The following is a 19,109-nucleotide window of genomic DNA, read 5'->3' on the forward strand; positions in this document are numbered from 1 at the left end:
TTCCCCCTTTCCGAGGCTTTTTTTCGGCGGGGGGGTGGTGGTGACCAGCGAGGAGGGGGTGACGGGTGACCCCCACCTCGCTGGTCGCCCCCCCCCCGCCGAAAAAAGCGGCGGAAAGCGGAAAAAGAAGTAGAGCGGCGCTTAAACGCGCCTGCTCTGCTTCCTTTCCAGGCTTTCCCCGCCCCCCCCCGCGGTTTTTTCGGCGGGGGGGGGGGTGGTGACCAGCGAGGAGGGAGTGACAAGGGTGACCCCCACCTCGCTGGTCGCCCCCCCCGCCGAAAAAAAGCGGCGGAAAGCGGAAAAAGAAGCAGAGCGGCGCTTAAACGCGCCTGCTCTGCTTCCTTTCCAGGCTTTCCCCGCCCCCCCCCCCGCGGTTTTTTTCGGCGGGGGGGGTGGTGACCAGCGAGGAGGGAGTGACAAGGGTGACCCCCACCTCGCTGGTCGCCCCCCCCGCCGAAAAAAAAGCGGCGGAAAGCGGAAAAAGAAGTAGAGCGGCGCTTAAACGCGCCTGCTCTGCTTCCTTTCCAGGCTTTCCCCGCCCCCCCCCCCGCGGTTTTCTCGGCGGGGGGGGGTGGCCAGCGAGGAGGGAGTGACAAGGGTGACCCCCACCTCGCTGGTCGGCCCCCCCCCCGCCGAAAAAAGCGGCGGAAAGCGGAAAAAGAAGCAGAGCGGCGCTTAAACACGCCTGCTCTGCTTCCTTTCCAGGCTTTCCCCGCCCGCCCTCCCGCGGTTTTTTTCGGCGGGGGGGGTGACCAGCGAGGAGGGGGTGACAACCCCCCTCGCGGGTCGCCCCCCCCGCCGAAAAAAAGCGGCAGAAGCACCCCATCCATGTGCTGCTGCTCCGGGGGTGACGGAGGGAGCAGCGGCGCGTGGGAGTGGCGGGAGGGGCCGCCGCTTGACACCCCCACCCGCCGCTGCTCACCCTGTCACTGGGGGCGTCCCGCCCCCACCGCCCCTCCCCAGCGACGCCCCTGGGTTCATCAACCAGCAGGCAGGCTAGTTGATCTTTGCAATACACGCCCAATGCCTACGCTGAACCAGTTGCAGCTGTAATTATTAAAGTTGTGGCCTAATTTGAATCTATCGTGTGTTTCATGTTCCCTCTTTTTTGTCTGTTCACTCCACCTCTGCCTCACTGTGCAAAACAGTAGACAGCAGTGTAAGAACATTTTAAAGGAAGCACTATTTTACTGCAGCACCCTGGCTAAAAGATCCAGTCTAGCCCACCTTGCTTCCAAGGTGTGGCAATAAATAATTTAGGAGTCTCCTGGCTCATGTATGAATGCCTACTGGGTATGTAGCCTTGTGCTTCTGTGTAGATTCAGCTGTCTTCTTTGGCTCCAGGAAGTAAACACATTTTCTATCTGCCCTTGGGGCAATCTGAAATTATTAGTATATTGAAAATGACTAATTTTAAACAGATTTTAATTATTTGGACTGACGGATTGCTTTGTAAAAATAAAGTTGCATGATAGACCGCTTAACCCCCAAAGCTTAAATATAAATCACATAAAATAGTTTATTGAACTAAGTCAGCTGAGAAACTAATTCTTCTACTGCAAACTATGTTGGAATTTTTACTGTAAAAAAGGACTATATGATATTTCAAATATTTAGAAGGCAAAGACCTAAAAATGAAAAACATATGTGAAATATTTACTAGTTCATTTCATGGGTTGTTAGACCTGAGAACTGTGGTATTGCTCATAACAAGCAATCCTAGAAGACTGTTTTACTTCTAAGATTGCTTTCAGAATCCCTGTGTGCAAAACCCCTGTGCACATATTAGTGAGTAGCTAATTCAATGTGCATGTAGAGAGGCTGTGCATGAATTCCCATATAGACCTTGTCAGACAGTGATTTCCTTAAGGATTGAGCCTTATATGGATACCCAGAACTGGCTATTTTTTGCATTCTCTTCTTAGTCCCCTCTTCTCATTCTTCTGTGTCCAATGTGAGAATGAGGCATATCCTACATTCAGACAACTTCAAGATCTCCCATTAGTGATTCACTTTTTCCTTTCCTGTTGACTGCTCTCGCTATGGAAGGAAGTGAATGCCTATACTAGGAATTCATCCAGTTATTTAAATTATCTACTCTTGGCATAAACTTGCCCAGTAGCTTGTCTGGGAAAACCATTCAAATGCCAGCATATTTCTTCTCACATGAGATGGAAATCAAATTGTTGCATAAAACATTTCTAGCTGGAAGCACTTTGTGTTTATCTAGCTACAATGAACACACTAAGATTCCTGAGTATTCAGCCTAAGTTGTAAATATATTGATTCCCCCCCCCCCATAGTAATGGGAAAATATTCCATTTTTGCACCATTAGGTATGTATTCTCTGTTGGGTTTGTTTTATCATATGCTTAGACAATTATATATAAGAACAATTATGCACATTTAAGTTTCTTTTCCTGTTGCTTCAGTGTCATAATTATTCAGGCCCACCCACACAGGAGTTGTATATGTTTGTATAAACTATAAAAGCAGCTACCCTCTGTGAATATGTATTTGCAAGGCTTGTTGTCTAACATATTGTTAGAAAAACATTTATCCTCTTGGGATTTGTGCCTATTAAGCCAGTTAAGTACTGATTTTATTAATGTGCTTAATAGTATCGCTAAGCAAAAGCAATGCTTTCCTTCTGCTAAAAAATAATAATCTTGCGAACATGTATGAACTCCTAAGATGCCAATGCAAAAGAATTATTCTTTCTGTGAGACAGCAGTGTAAGCAAGAACTCATTATTTACGCTTTAGGAAATAATTAATATCTTAATATAGATGATGATGATGATGATGATGATAATCAGGGCTGCCTTCAGATGTCTTCTAAAAGTCAGATAGTTGTTTATTTCCTTGACATCTGATGGGAGGGCATTCCACAGGGCGGGCGCCACTACCAAGAAGGCCACCTGCCTGGTTCCCTGTAACCTCACTTCTTGCAGTGAGGGAACTGCCAGAAGGCCCTCGGAGCTGGACCTCAGTGTCCGGGCTAACACATGTCAGAACTCTGCATTTGTGTGGGTGTTAACACATACACTCACAATAATATTGAAGATACAAACCATTAATGATGCAGATAGGAAGGAATTTGAGACATGTCTTTGGTAAGACAAAGCAAAAGAAATAAGAGATAATAGCTTTCAGTATGAATTGCATCACTGAAAAGTGAACTATACCATCCATGCAAATGTGTATAACAGAGCCTTGGCTCTGTCCTGAGGCTGCTTTATCATTAAAAGAAACACAAACAGTGGACTGAGACCTGCAGTTGGGCTTGGACTGCTTTCAGATGGGGCTCAGTCCACAGCCTGCCCAGTGCCTGCTCACTTAGTCTGCCCCACCCTCTAGTTATGCCAAAACCTTTTGCCAGACAAGGTTTTGTGGTATATTTGTGGTAGTGGGGGGAAATTAACTTAGATTAACCTCATTGACTACAATAGATAGATAGATAGATAGATAGATAGATAGATAGATACCTGTACTTCCTTTGTCTAGGTATCAGAGTGATACTAGTCTAGTATGTTGGAACCATATTTATAGTGGTAGGTAGAAATAAACATACGGTGCAGAAAGAAGAAAAAGTCATTGTTTGTGGAATACTCAGCATCCAGTTTTTTATACTTGTTATGTGTTTTTGCTGACATTTCTATAAAGCAGTCAATCCTACCAGTATTTCAGATTAAAAGAACTTCTGACACACATTCTATTGGTGTACTTAAAAATTTACTTTTAATATATGCAGTCTTGTTTAAAATAATATGCTTTGTTTGAGTCTTTCAGATAAGTGTGCTGGGTGCTGAGGTTTTGGGGTCCCCCCTCCTTTTGCTTTGGTTATTGTGCATAGAAATCTGTAGTGAGTTGTTTCCCTTTGTCTCTGTAGTTATCAGAGACTGTTACAGACGATTGCGGTACTCGAGGCTCAGCGCACTCAAGCAGTTCAAGATCTTGAGAGTTTAGGCAGACACCAGAGAGAAGCGCTGAAAGATCCCATTGGATTTGTGGAAAGTCTCCAAAAGAAGGTATTGCAGTGGGAATTTTTAAGCACTCCTGAGAGATGTTTGATAACGAATAATTCATCTCCTGCAGACAAGTGCGTGTAAATGGTAGAATTAGGGGAAAACATGGTCTTTCTATAAGAAACAGGCAATTAGAGCTTCTTGAGTCTGTTACGTTCTCAAATACATTGTTTGTTCAAAACTGTGTTTGTGAAGATTTTGTAATGAGGTTGTAATGTTGGTTGAGGGCCTGTCAGATCTGATAGGTAAGGGCAAGAGTTTCCATTCTTCTTCCCTTAACTTGTCTTTTACAAATTCCCCACTTGGGGTTGGTTCTTCTGATTCAGGGCCTCCCGTGCACTCAGGTAGCCAAGGTATGAAATGGTTCTCCATACCGTGCCCAACTCCCAATTTGTTTGGCAGTTTCAATTAAGCTGTCCATAAAAGCCACCGCTCTCCGGTAACTGGGGGGCAGAGGCAGCCATTTCTCCTGGCTTGATACCTCCTTCAACCATCAGTGACATGTTCAGTGGCCTCCATAACCTTTCATGCTATAGACAGCGCCAATGCTTGTTGCTGAGTTTTTTGAGGGCCCTTTAATATCCCAGCTATAATTCATCCAGGGGTGACACTGAAACATTGTGGTAGAAAATGGAGTTTATGCCCTCTCCCACATCCATGTCTCTCTCTAGATAGCTTTCAGTGTAAACTGAGCCCTTCACTCCTGATCTTAAGAAGCCCTCTTACAGTCTGGGCACACTAAGGTCAAAAAGCATAGGAGGCCAGAGGCATGTTTGCTGTCCCTCATTCCTCTACTCCTGACCTTGTGTTGAGCACAGTGATCTGCAGTGAACTTGCAAAAATGTTCAGCTGAATGTGCTTAGAAGCCTTCCCCAACCAGGAACTCAATATTATCAGGGTTTCCGATTGTAAGGTTCCTGAACGGAAGCCCCTTACAGACTTCTGTGCTAAAGGCTAAAAGGACGAGTGTGGTGGGAATGGGAACTCTTGACATGGTTCAGGATTTTAGGGGTGACACTTGGTACACACACCTAGTCTCTTCCTGCTACCCTTGCCCTCACATTTGAACATTTGAAGAAGGCTTCTCATTGAAAAATTTCTGCAGAGAAAAACACAACATCTCCATGTGACCAGGTGTTCATGCATAGGATTTGGTTCACACTGAAAGCTATTTGCAGGTGGGGAATGGGTTGCATGCTCACACTAATGTCCCACCACACTGTTTTAGGGTCATTTGCCACCCCTAGTTGAATGTATGCTGCAGCTTTGTAACTCCTCCTGCTTGTCATTGACAATTAATTTACTTCTGATTTTGCAGAGAAAGTTTAGATGTCCTAGCAAAGAGAACTAGCAATTGAGCTGTATGATGCAGTCATGAGAAAGCAGAAGTGTCTGTTTCAGGCCAGTCTATAGGTGTTTTTGTGGAACATACTGCCATTGATTACAATTAAGGGAAGAGCAGATAGCGAGTGAGTTGTGGGGGGAAATACCCACACACATTCTGAAGATGTTTTTGACCAACTGTGGTATGTTCTTTAATTTCTATTTCCTGGTCTCCTCCCTGTCTCTCTTAATATGCTATATTTGCTCACAGACTAAAATTTGATGGGAAATCATGCTTTCTATTTAACTAACACAAGACAGTAAGAGGAGATGACTGTAACTGTTTTAAACATGATCTCCAACAAGCCATTGTTTCCCATTCCCCTACATATTTTATATGCTTTCCTGTGTATTACTGTTGGATGAGTTCCTTTTAAAATGTGGTGGAAATACAGTAAAACATGGCTTACTTTAAAACAGGCTCATTTTAGTTTCACATTGCATCATTTGAAAGTGTGCTTTGTGTGTATTTGTGAACCCTTTTCTTCTTAATTTTGACTTTTTCAGGTTGACGTTGGGCTTCCATATCCACAGAGAGTTGTTCAGCTGCCAGAGATATCCTGGGACCAATATACTACAAGCCTTGGGAATTTTGAAAGAGAATTCAAAAACCGAAAGCGTAACAGTAGACGAGCAAAACTTATTTTTGATAAAGGTAAACAAATAACTATGTCGTGGTGGTGGGGCACTCTAATGCTCTTTAGTAATTATTTTCTATTATTTTCAGTAGGTTTACCTGTAAGACCAAAAAGCCCTTTGGATCTCAGAAAGGATGGAGAGGCCACTTCATACTCTGTATTGCCTTTCAGTGATTGTCCAGAAGCTTCAGCAAACAACCGTCCGCAGGTAAATACTACCAAAAAATAAGATGGAAGCTATTTTCAGGATTTTATAAAACAACATTTTTCATAGTTATAATGAATTCAAAGGCACCAGTTTCAAATACCTGCCCATTAGGAATATTTATTTTAATGTGAAAAATTAGATGATTTGCTTTGTCATTCATTGAGTAAACTCTGGTTTTGCTTGAATTAAATCCAGTTAAATGAACTTCTCTAATGTCTTGTCCCATGTTATGTACTGTATTTAAGCAGATGATAAGAGGGCGACTTTGTGATGAGACCAAACCTGAAACTTTTAATCAGCTGTGGAGTGCAGAAGAACAGGTAATGGAAAACAAGGCTAGCATAATCATACACTTCTATAATGTTCATTTGGCTTTTGCATTGTATTTCCAACCCCTGCCCACCCCCATTAATGAATAAGTGGAGCTATCTTCGGTGAAACATTAATTGGTATTTATGACATACTTTGTGATTGCTTCAGAAAAAGCTTGAATTACTACTCCTGAAGTATCCACCAGAAGAAATAGAATCTCGACGATGGCAGAAAATAGCTGATGAACTGGGAAACAGAACTGCGAAGCAGGTAATAGGGAGCAACACTCGTTTGAGGTCTGTGCAGTCCAACAGGTGGGTTCTGTGCCTGTGTAAAACAAGCCAGAGAACTAGAGGTGGCTGTCCAATCCCTGGTGCAGAAGCTTCAAGAAGTGCAACAGGTGCTTTCCTGCTCAGTTCTCTTCTCTTTGCCCCTACAGATTCTCATCTGTTGCTTTTGCTAAGAGTTGGTGTCATTGCTTATACATTTTCTTCTGGAGTGATGAGAAGAATAGCAGTGGGGAGCAATCAATTTTATCTTGAACCGTATTTTCAACAAAATCTATTCAAATTATCAATGTGTCTCTTCCCAGTAATGAGCTACTATCAAAGCTAAACCTTACCAGAGTTCTTTCATATGAATAGCACAGAGGCTTCAGAATTATATTCCTATATACAGTAATGTCCACTGAGAACCTAGTTTTTGAACACCAGTATTATTAGTTGTTCTTTCTATTTAATTAATGAATTAGTAGGTATTAGTAAGAAAACTCTGGTCCTAACCCTTCGCCGCCTTGGGGGATATCTTCAGGAGAAGAAAAGGGTAAGGAGTGAACCCTACACAAATTCCTAAGATGGACGGTGCTTTGTACACCTCTTTCCAACAACTCCTGCAGCCAAGCTGGTGCCAAACACATTGCCCTGCATTCCTTTGAATCACATATGCCCAAGGGGCGGTGGATCCTGTTGTCTGAGCAGGACCTCTATGCACACTGCTCTGGCTTGTGCCCCAGGGAGGTCATTTAGGTGCTGCTAACGCAGCAGTTTGACTTCACCCTTGGAGGCGCACTCCATTGTCTCATGAGACTGACAGATGCCAACAAGTTAGGTATGCTATCAGTGGCAAGCATCCCCCCCCCCCAATAATCCTCTAATGGTACCAGCTCTCTAGTAAATTTTGTCTGCAAAGTACATGAAAAATGGCAAATTTTAGATTTTCAGGTTGTTGCATTGCACCTAGAGTAAAATTCTAAATGTGTGAAAAGGATTTTTATCTTAGACTGAAAAAAATCCATTTATCTCCTTTTATTAAAGTTAGAGTTGAATCCATACCATTAAATCACAATAAAGATGATCTCCCAGAGTTTCTGATGTAGTTTGAAGGCACATCTATAATATTTTTTTATTTGAAACGTGCATTTTCCTCACTTATTCATTTATTACATTTCTGTACCTTTCTCAAAAAGAAGCCCCAAAGCCCATTTTTTGCTGATGAGCAAAGTACAGTTTAATAGTACTTACCATATTTTCTCTTTGTAACCAGATTCACAACTAAGAGGCAACCAATAATGCCCTATGATATGAATGCAATGTAGCATTATACTGTATTAGGAACTTCTAGTCCTCCTCCCCCCTTAAGACATTTTGTATGTCCTAGATCTTTTCCTAGCCACAATACATTCATTAAATAGGTTTCCTCATAATCTGAAAATATTGGTATCGTATTAAATAGGAATTTAGAAAGAATATTTCATATTTTAAATAATCCTGAATTGAATATACATTGTTTTGATCTTGTTGAAGGAAGGGCAGAATGAAAAATAATCTGTAACCTCTTACTTTGCTAATTTAGCAAATTAAAAAGCTTTATTCCATAACTTTTTGGTATCTTAACTGTGGCTCCATATGTTCACTATTTAATTGCTTGTAAGCACCAGCAATATTGCGCAGATATCGCAGAAAATGGAGGTGCCACTGTCTTTATACAAGTTACAGACAAAATTAAGTGGGGGATTGGGGAGAAGGAGAAGTAGCAATCTGGGAAAGTGAGTGACAAGTGGGCAAACAGAGCTCTGAAGCTGTTCTTGATGACGGATTTGAAGAGGAGTGCAAAGTGTTCTTATGAATAGGGAGGAGGGCGTGACTTTTAGTGTATGGAGCAGCGTGGCAGCTAGGAACTTATGAGTGGCACATTTGTAGAGTAGATAATGTTCACTATGTCTCTGTTAAATGTTTAAGATAGCATTACCAGCTGTCATCCATCTCTCATGTTTTTACCCTTTTAAATACAAAACATAGCTTACAAATTGGTATTAATGTTTAGAATTAGTGCCCATATGTATTTTTTAAAATCTGTTTTCACTCTTTCAGGTTGCCAGCAGAGTGCAAAAGTATTTTATAAAACTGACTAAGGCTGGTATTCCAGTTCCAGGCAGAACTCCAAATTTGTATTTTTACTCCAAAAAGGTAATTGCGAGAATATTTCACATCTGTTTCTGGCGTTTAGATAAAAATACATTTGTGGAAAACAAGAATGGTGCTTTATCAGCACACTTTACTTGTTTGTTTGCTTGCTTGCTTGCTTGCTTGCTTGCTTGCTTGCTTGCTTGCTTGCTTGCTTGCTTTGGAAGAAATTTTCAGAAAGGGTAGCCTCTCCATAGTGGTCAAAGACTGCCAAATTTCAGACTGGTCTAGGGGCTTTTGTGCTGGACACCATTTTATTATGATTAAAAAAACAAAACCCCAAACATCAATAACTCTTTTTTGAGGGGGGCAGTTAGATGCAATTTGGAGACAAGAACACCCCTTTTTAAGGCATGAATCATGCCAAATTTCAGAAGGATACCTTCAGAGGTATCGCACAATGTCAGCCATTACAATTGTAGCAGATGGCTTTAAAAAGGAATCACTTCATCTTACCTAGTGTTTTGTGGACAATTAGACTGAAATTTACAGACATAGAGGTGTGCTGGGGCAAGAAACCCACCAAATTGAAGACAAATAGAACCAGGGAATTTTCAGAGTTAATCTGGGGGGATTAATTTTCCAGACTCTGACTTATTCCCTAGTGATGTAGAAGCAGAGGATGGGGAAATTTTCAGCAGTGTGTCACCAGTATGCTGTGTATTCACATTAACCATAGTTTGTTTAAGAGATAATGGTTTAAAGCCCACTGTTGTATGTCTTGTTCATGTGTGTAATAAAACTGTAGCATTCCAACACAAATTTATCCATGGCATTTTTTCTTTCCCCACCTTGCTGTTTTTAGCTTACTTGTATTTGGTTTCTCCTTTCAATCCCTTGCCAAAATCTGATGATCACCAACTTGGCTGCTACCATTAAATATCCAACAAATGGTTTAAAGTGAACATTCAGTAGAATGTCAGAGCAGCAGATCCAGTTTCATACCATGCCCAGCCAGGGTAGAAGGCGGAGGCCTTTTCCTCACCCCCTCACCCTCTGGTGCTCCACCTCTAGGCTAGTATGACTGAGAGGCCCTTCCTTCTGTGGATTTGTGGAGCTTTGGGTCCTACACAGTGGCATTTTCCCTTCTTCCTTACTTAAATTCTGTTTTTAAACCGGTTATTAAACGTTTTGGTTTAAAGCACCCTGTTTGCATTCATAGAATCATAGAGTTGGAAGAGACCACAAGGGCCATCCAGTCCAACCCCCTGCCAAGCAGGAAACACCATCAAATCATTCCTGACAGATGGCTGTCAAGCCTCTGCTTAAAGACCTCCAAAGAAGGAGACTCCCACCACACTCATTGGTAGCAAATTCCACTGTCGAACAGCTCTCACTGTCAGGAAGTTCTTCCTAATGTTTAGGTGGAATCTTCTTTCTTGTAGTTTGAATCCATTGCCCTGTGTCCGCTTCTCTGGAGCAGCAGAAAACAACCTTTCACCCTCCCTTCAAACCTTCAACCTTTCACCCGCATTGGTTCTGAAGAGCCTTGTTGATAGCTTACACAAATCGTTTTATTTGTGGGATTTTGTAAATAGGGAAGCAGGAGTGTTCTATTTCACTTAATTACTTAAACAGATTTTCAGCCAGTTTTTGGCAAAACAATTTCTTGTTTTCAGAATTCACCAGCGTTTTGACCATATATTGTAATCCTTATAATGAAAATTAGAAGTAATGTGGTGGTTCTTTTTCACTGCATTTCAAACAGCATTTGTTTGTTGTACTCAACAGCAGTTTGATGTGTATCTAAATTGCCTGTGAATGTCCACAGAAGTGGGCCGAGACACGGCGAGGATGCCTTTTCCTGATGCGTATTCAATTCATGTTGAAGCTGGTTTGGGGGAAGTGCATCAAAATTCAGTATTTAACAAGAAACTACATGATAGATATGGATTGTGGCTAACGCTGTGTGTATACAGCTTCCCAAACCAATGGTGAGAACACATTGGATACCGTTAAAATGTTACGATGGTGGTTTCTTAATACCATTTCATAGATGGTGTGTTCTTCTGTTGCAGTCCTCCAGTAGAAGGCAACATCCTCTGAATAAACATCTCTTCAAGCCCTCAACTTTCATGACATCCCATGAACCTCCCGTGTATATGGACGAAGATGATGACAGATCAAGTTTTCATAGTCATTTAGGCAATGCGGCAGAGGAGGAATCATCGGTATATTTTTTATTCTAAGTAGATGATTATGCATGAAGGTGCTGAGAGTTAAGACAGCTCAAGGAATGCCTGTGTTGGGTAAAGGAACATCTTCAATAAAATAGGAACAGGTTTTCAGTGCCAGAAGTGTTGGGTAAAGGTGTATCTGTTTATTTTTCCTTTCCTTTCCAAACCCCCATGCAAGAGCTGAAAATACTTCTGCTTTACTCTTCAGCATCTTGGTACATTTCTGAGGTGGTTATTATTATTAAACAGACAAGGACAGATTTTCTTTGTACATGCAGGCCTTGCTATCTGCCCACCCGCTATGCAAAAATTCAGTTATCCAGACATAAAGAATTATGCCCAAACCTTGCTATACACACTACAGATTCAGATATCCAAACAGCTGGAGTTTGCCTACTTCCTTGCTTGTTTTTTTGGGAAGAAACCATGCAGGGAGGAAGTGGGGAGAGAGATCAGACAAATCGGAGCAGGAGGGATCGGACCAACGAGTTTCCCTTTTGTCTCTCTCTTGCTGGTTGGCTGCAGCCATTTCAGGAATAAACTATGGAGGGAGCCGGAGAGAGATCACAGATTAGAAACATTCCCTTAGAAATCAATGGAAATTGTACTCATTTTGCGAACACTTGCCAAATGAACGATTTCCAGAGAACTCATTGTGGTTGGTAAGCAGGATAACTCAGTGCTAGAGCTTTGAATTCACATTGCTCAGATATAGCTCTGTAATTAGAAGATGACATTGATTTTACTGTGAGGATTGCCTACAGTGATTCTGTGGCATGCAAGTGTAAGCAGTAGTCAGATAAAGAAATTTATCTTCCACAACTTCTCAGCTTGGAAATGGTTAGGTGTCGTCTTTCCAGCTTGACCAGGCACATTGTTTTCATTCATGGCATTAGTTTATTTTCTGTCTGGATGTTCTGCTTCTATAAGAAAAAAGTGAACTAGGCCATTGCTGTAGTCCTAGGGCCACTTTAGCCCATCCCTTCTGCTTCACTCCTTCACTCTCGTGAGGAGCCAAAGGAGGCCTTCCACCTCCCTCACAGGTAGCGTCTCCTGCACATACCTGCCACAGCTTCTCCAAGGCTGTGATCCTCTGTGCACTTACTTGGGAGTAACCCCATTGAACTCTGCCATCGGGGAGAACAAGGTGTGTTGTTTCTCAGGGCTCCCTCAGCAAGACAGGTGGCTTTTTTCAGAACATTACTTTTCAGCTTCATCCTCTTTTCTTCTACTGCTGTTCTTACTTCCCATGCATTTGTACATCCTGGACTACTTTTTATTTTGTAATAGGCAGCTTTGGTCAGAGATTGTCCTGCCTATCCTGGGAAGGGGACATAGAACAGGAGGCTGAAGAAAGCCACACAAATCCAAGTTTAATGTGATTTTGTTTTATGAGACATCTTGAGGGCTTTTAAAGGCAAAAGTCAGGGTAAAAATAAATCTCATAAATGTTCTCCTATTCTGCACTTCAGATTGTAAAACTGTATTGAAGGATTTTGTTTGCTAGGTTTATCTTTAGTGAAAACAAATCTGTTCTCGATCACATTTCAAAGATTACATTAGAAGTCATGCAATACCCTATTAGAATTTTTCATTCTGTCTTGGTTGCATCTCTGCCTTCAGGGGACATTCTGTTTCTTCCTGTCTCAATAGGTCTTCAAAGCTTTCCAGCCACATTTCTCTCATATTCCTAGCTATCAAAAGTGTTTTTTAGAGCTGATGAATGAATCTTAAAAATCAAGCTCATGTTAATTTTTATGAGGGTGAGGGGGAAATGTATTTTCAGTAATGAAGCCATTCTAACATTTCTATTCTTAAATTTTGTCTTGGAGAGCAAAAAAAATAACAAAAATACTATTTTCCTTTAGCAAGCTGTTTGTGGTTCTGCTTAAATGGTTTGGATTCTTAATAGTATTCATTCTCCCGCCCTCCCTCCTCTTTAACAGGATGAAGAAAGTATCCCTGTAGCATATCGAGAATTACCAGAATACAAAGAGCTGCTTGAACTAAAAAAGCTGAAGAAGCAGAAACTGCAGCACATGCGTGCCGAAAGTGGTTTTGTGCAACACATAGGCTTTAAGGTTAGTAAAGCTGGAGGGTTAAGTGGGAGCTCTCCTACTCAGCTCCTGCCACTCCTTTAGTCAACTTGGGTGGCAGTGTCATTGGATGAGAACAAGCGTAGTGTTTTAGAGTGGTCCATGCAAACTGAGTAAAACTTACCTAAAGAGAGATTGAGAAAAATTATGGCTGTTTTCAGGACCTAGCCTTCATGTTAGAAACTGGTTATATCACACCTAAGACTGTTGTAAGCTGCCCTGGGAACTGCTGGTGAAGGGTATGTAATAAATTTCATTACTATTATTTAATCTTAAGTAAGATTGCACTGGCAGTGATATTTCCTAAAAAGTTTCCCCCCTTGAACATCGTCAGAGATGAAACAATGATCGTAGGTGATCCTGAGCTGTTTGTAGAGCTAGTTACCAATGACTATAGTAGTTGCATTGCAACCTACCTCATAGTTCTGAAAGGGGAGATGTTAGAGAAAACTGTTTATGATGCAAACTAGCTCTTAGCAGCAGTTTAGTGTTGACTGCCAGTACCCAGGGTGGGTGCGCGCCAGGTTGGTGTGTGTATGTGTGTGTGTGCCAGCCTCGCCCACAGCGCCAGAGTGACCCCCACTGGAGCAAAGCAGGGCTGCACTGAGTCACCTGCCTGCCTGTACAGGGGGGAGCCCTGTCAGCCAATGTGACCTTGGTGGGCAGAGAGGGACACTGGGTTGGGCTGTGCTGGGGGCGCCTGCATGGTCACGCCTGGTTCATGCCCCCTCAGAAATTGTGCTCACGGACCCCCTGGCACCCCCCCCCCCCAATGCTACAGCCCTGGCTCTTAGGCACAGCAATTTATTTCCTCTCTCTCTCAGCCAGTTATATTCCACTATGTGTTCTTTCAGTATTGAGGGCGAGAAAATATTCCTTAAATTACAACTTTTGATGCCCTCTCTGTAGAGAATGATAACCTGTAGAGACTTATATTTTTGGAAATTGCTTTTGGTAATGGTTTTCCTGAATGTTCTCTCCTGAATCTGTTTTCAGTGTGATAACTGTGGAATCGATCCCATTCAAGGCATTCGGTGGCACTGCCGAGACTGCCCTCCAGAAATGTCTTTGGATTTCTGTGATTCTTGTTCTGACTGGTAAGCAACATGCATCCATGACAATTACTGACAATAAGCTTAAGATGGAAATACGATGCATACTTGTCTCAGTGGGTCTTATCTCTGAGTAGAGGATTAAAATCACATGTAATTTCTACCCCCCTTCCCAAATTTAAATTTTGATATGAAATGTGTATAGTGGTACCCCGCAAGACGAATGCCTCGCACAACGAAAAACTCGCAAAACGAAAGGGTTTTGCGAGTTTTTAGTTGACTCGCGAGACGAATTCGTCTATGGCTGTTTTTCGCAAGACGAATTCGTCTGGCGAGGTACCACTGTGAGCCGCTGGAGCCGCGTTTTAAGGCTCCAGCGAGCGCTGCAGCTTTAAAACGCGGCGTCGCGCCGCAGCTAAAAAGGCTTACCTTTTGGCTCCGGTGGTGGGGGGGGGGTGTTTTCTGCATCGCGCCCGCCATTTTGGATCGACTCAGACATGCGCAGTCGATCCAAAATGGCGGGCGCGACGCGGAAAACACCCCCCCACACACACAACGGAGCCAAAAGGTAAGCCCTCCCGACCGGCACGGCGCCGCGTTTTAAGGCTCCAGCGAGCGCTGCAGCTTTAAAACGCGGCGTCGCGCCGCAGCTAAAAAGGCTTACCTTTTGGCTCCGGTGGTGGGGGGGTGTTTTCTGCATCGCGCCCGCCATTTTGGATCGACTCAGACATGCGCAGTCGATCCAAAATGGCGGGCGCGACGCGGAAAACACCCCCCCACACACCGGAGCCAAAAGGTAAGCCCTCCCGACCGGCACGGCACTGCGTTTTAAGGCTCCAGCGAGCGCTGCAGCTTTAAAACGCGGCGTCGCGCCGCAGCTAAAAAGGCTTACCTTTTGGCTCCGGTGTGTGTGTGGGGGGGTGTTTTCCGCGTCGCGCCCGCCATTTTGGATTGACTGCGCATGTCTGAGTCGATCCAAAATGGCGGACGCGACGCAGAAAACACCCCCACCACCACCGGAGCCAAAAGGTAAGCCTTTTTAGCTGCGGCGCGACGCCGCGTTTTAAAGCTGCAGCGCTCGCTGCAGCCTTAAAACGCGGCGCCGTGCCGGTCGGGAGGGGCGCGGCTTACCTTTTGGCTCCGGTGGGGGGGTGTTTTCCGCGTCGTGTCCGCCATTTTGGATCGACTGCGCATGTCTGAGTCGATCCAAAATGGCGGACGCGACTCGGAAACCCCCCCCCACCGGAGCCAAAAGGTAAGCCTTTTTAGCTACGGCGCATTTTAAAGCTGCAGCGGGCGAACAGTTCGCTCGCTGCAGCCTTAAAATGCGGCGCCGCGCGGCTCCGGTGCCGGCCGGCGCCCCTTCCGACCGGCGCTCCCTGACTTTTTCCCCATAGGAACGCATTAATTAAATTTTTATGCATTCCTATGGGAAACGGTGCCTCGCAAGACGAAATTTCCGCAAGACGAAAAGTCTTGCGGAACGAATTAATTTCGTCTTGCGAGGTACCACTGTACCAGAAAGTTATATAAATTTGCTGAGGATAAAATATTGTATGCATAGGGTATAATTATGATGTTTTGTAGGGCGTTTTTGACAAATGTTTAGTGTGAGAATTTTTGACAAATGGAATTCACCCATGGATTTCTTTGCGGAATTTCATACTTAACAAATAATGCTTCTTCCTTTTCTTTCAGTCTGCATGAAACAGACATTCACAAGGAAAGTCATCAATTGGAGCCTATGTACAGAGCAGAAATGTTCTTAGATAGAGACTACTGTATGTCCCAAGGCCCCACTTATAATTACCTTGACCCCAACTACTTTCCTGCAAATAGATGACATGGAAAGCAAATCTGCAACCTGAAGCTTAGTATCCTCTCTGAAAACCAACCGTGGCACTGTTGACGATTCTGTGTCCACCTTGGGAAGACGTTTGCTTTCCCAGGAATGTCATCCTCAGCATGAGAGCGTGCCGAGTGCCCTCATCAAAATCCTGCTCTCTGACCTGTCATGATACTAGATAACTGAACAGAGGTTGAACATTCCTAGCGTGCGGAAAGCTTTTGGGGGAGATTTACTTTTCACTGTGTTAGTTTTTGGGGGGCGGGGGGTGTAAGTTGGTTTAATCTGAAGAGAGGAGTTTCAAAAGTGTGGCCAGAAATGAAAGCACACATTAAAGATAGTCATTTCCAAAGAACTTGACTACTAGGAGATGCAGAGATGATGAAGTGCGTACATTAAAAAACAGTTAAGTAGTTTGCAGTTTTGTTGTGAAAATAGTTTGCAGCACGGAAAACTGACTTCTTTAGGCAGGGTTTTAACCTAAGACAGTGTTTGCGTCTAGAACGTATTCTTAAAACAATCACTGTCTCTGTGATGGTCGGTAATAGGCCTTTATAAAATTGGAGCTGCTTAATCAAGTTGATGTTTCTTTACTTTCATTTCATTTTCTTTTTTTCTTTTAACCACAACAAAATTTTATTTACCAACAGTGAAGCACTACAGGAGGCAACAGTGGCATTGCTTCCTTAACCAGCTCATGGTGTGTGAATATTATAAAATTGTCACGCAAATATATTTTTAAATGTAATGTTATATAAAATGACCATGTGGTGTGTACAAAAATATGGTGAAAAGTGCCAGTGGTAGTAACTGTGTAAAAGTCTCTAATACCCAACATTAACTCTTATAAAGTAAAATACACAGCCTTCTGCCTCTGTATTTGGAGTTGTTAATGCAACTCATCAAAGAAAACTGCCTAATATAAATCATATATGGGAATAATTTTCCTCTTTTGTAGTATGCACAAGATCCATGAAAGATTGTATTTTTATTACTATTTAAACAAGTGATTAAATTTAGCCTGAGCAGTGAGCAAGGGTTCACATGCATTCTTTTATACTGCTGGATTTTGTTGTGCATCATTTAAAACATTTTGTATGTTTCTTCTTATCTGTGTATACAGTATGTTCTTAAATAATGTTCAATTGTCAGGAGAACTGTGAGAAATAAACTATGTGGATACAGTCTGTTTATATATAGAATGCTTACTGTGACTTTTTTCTGAGGTTTGACTATTGAACCAACATTCAGAATTGAAAATATAATTTAGCTCTTAAACTGAAGGGACATCTGATCCCCTTAAGGGGCTCAGTGTGTCCTGGTAGCCTTTGCCCAGCTATTTACTCAGCCTCTTCAAAGATTATGCACAAATACCCTGATCCTGGCACGCCCCAGTTCTGAGCCGTGTTTGTTCCCACTTGCAGATAGACCTTTTGCGCATGTGCTACTCTATTCACTTTGATGGAGGATGTAGGTTTGCACATGTGTTAATGCTCATGCACAGCTGTATACTTTTAAAATGAATGGAGCAGCGCATTGGGGTGCATGTCAGAATTACCGTGTCTTTAAGAAACCACTGGATTGGATTGACTACATGGGAGAAGGTATCAAGCAAATAAGTAATACTTCCATGTAGCTTCTCTATGGCTATGATGCAGTCGTTCCCCCCAGTATTATAATTGCAGAGTAAAAAGGAAAAGCATTTTGGTACGCTTTATTAGCCGAAATATAGCAATGATCGAAAAAGCTTTGTAATATTTGTTACATATTTTTAGCTAATATATCATTTTGACATGTATAACTTGTGATTCAGAAATATTGATTATTTTAACTGTAATAGATTTCCACTTGCTTAAAAAAAACTTGAATTTTCAGAATGACTTCGAGTACATGTTTAACTTAAATATGGCAGTAAATAACTAACAAAGAATTGGCTGGTGCATTTGATAGCAATTTTGATTTGTTTATTCACAGTGTTAATTTTCACAGTGTTTGTTAGGTGTAATCACTCTTTGTTAGAGGAGCTTGAGCATTTTTTTAATATATTGAGTAGATGATGCAGTACCGTTTCTAATGACTGAGCAGTATAACACATCGTCTGTAAGCATATCTCATTCTTTGAGAAATTTAATAAACCAAAATATATATAATGGAAAAGAATACACCTGATGTATTTCACTTTTCTCTTTAACAAAAGCAAAGGCAAATTGCTTTGGGAAAGTCGAATAACTAATTATGCAAATATAAATTATGTCCTTTTTACATATGCAAATGGTGTAACCCATCAGCCTTGATAATTCTTTTACACTGCAACATTCGAAGTTTGTGATGTGGGAGCAATCCGTTGCCGTATCAGCCATGACATTCAGAAAAGGGATTGGTTCTGTAAGCCACCACACTTTGAGCAGGTGTTCTGTAAGCAAGGCAGCCAGTTTGATGTTGGACCCATCCTAATACACTTCCTGTGGGATTCCATTGTGTGTCAAACACAGCTGGGGAAAACTAATGGGCGAAACACAACTAAATCCCTTAGTTGATCTTTTGTTTTAATTAAATAATTGGTTTACCCATTGATGCCACCCGTTTTCTAAGAAGCCCGGGTACATGCTCAAATTGCATATTGCACAAAGTGTAAGCCAGCAGCATACCCATCAAAGCCATATAGCATAGGTAGTTAATATTAATCTGTGTGTTTGGATGATCTTGATAGATTTTAAAATCAGCTCTTTTTAGGGTGTGTGTGCTGAGTTTCTGACTATTTCCCCCCTGATAATACAGAAGTTACAAACTTTGTGTACATTGAACATTTATGAAAGATAAAATGAAACCAAGATGAGGGTGGCCTATTTTGGAATTTTAAAACCTTGTGGTCATTTACCCAAACCTTGATAAGTAGCAGAAATCAATG

General features: G+C 42.3%; 1 protein-coding gene across 7 annotated transcripts in view; it reads left to right on the forward strand.

Annotated features, from left to right (window-relative positions):
* Positions 1-18,075, forward strand: part of ZZZ3 (zinc finger ZZ-type containing 3) — a 43,686-nt gene extending 25,611 nt beyond the window's left edge. For 3 of the 7 annotated variants that reach the window (XM_033151779.1, XM_033151778.1, XM_033151780.1), the window contains 10 exons: positions 3,892-4,030; positions 5,918-6,065; positions 6,138-6,256; positions 6,502-6,576; positions 6,737-6,838; positions 8,938-9,033; positions 11,049-11,201; positions 13,154-13,288; positions 14,300-14,400; positions 16,054-16,198. In XM_033151779.1, the coding sequence (XP_033007670.1) occupies positions 3,892-4,030; positions 5,918-6,065; positions 6,138-6,256; positions 6,502-6,576; positions 6,737-6,838; positions 8,938-9,033; positions 11,049-11,201; positions 13,154-13,288; positions 14,300-14,400; positions 16,054-16,198 (1,213 nt within the window). Of the gene's footprint in view, positions 1-3,891; positions 4,031-5,917; positions 6,066-6,137; positions 6,257-6,501; positions 6,577-6,736; positions 6,839-8,937; positions 9,034-11,048; positions 11,202-13,153; positions 13,289-14,299; positions 14,401-16,053 lie in introns of all 7 variants that reach the window. The other 4 variants (XM_033151782.1, XM_033151783.1, XM_033151784.1 and 1 more) reach the window with 4 other exon arrangements.
* The last annotated feature ends 1,034 nt before the right edge of the window (positions 18,076-19,109 follow it).

Source organism: Lacerta agilis, chromosome 6 (genome assembly GCF_009819535.1).
Source record: "Lacerta agilis isolate rLacAgi1 chromosome 6, rLacAgi1.pri, whole genome shotgun sequence".
Classification (NCBI taxonomy): domain Eukaryota; kingdom Metazoa; phylum Chordata; class Lepidosauria; order Squamata; family Lacertidae; genus Lacerta; species Lacerta agilis.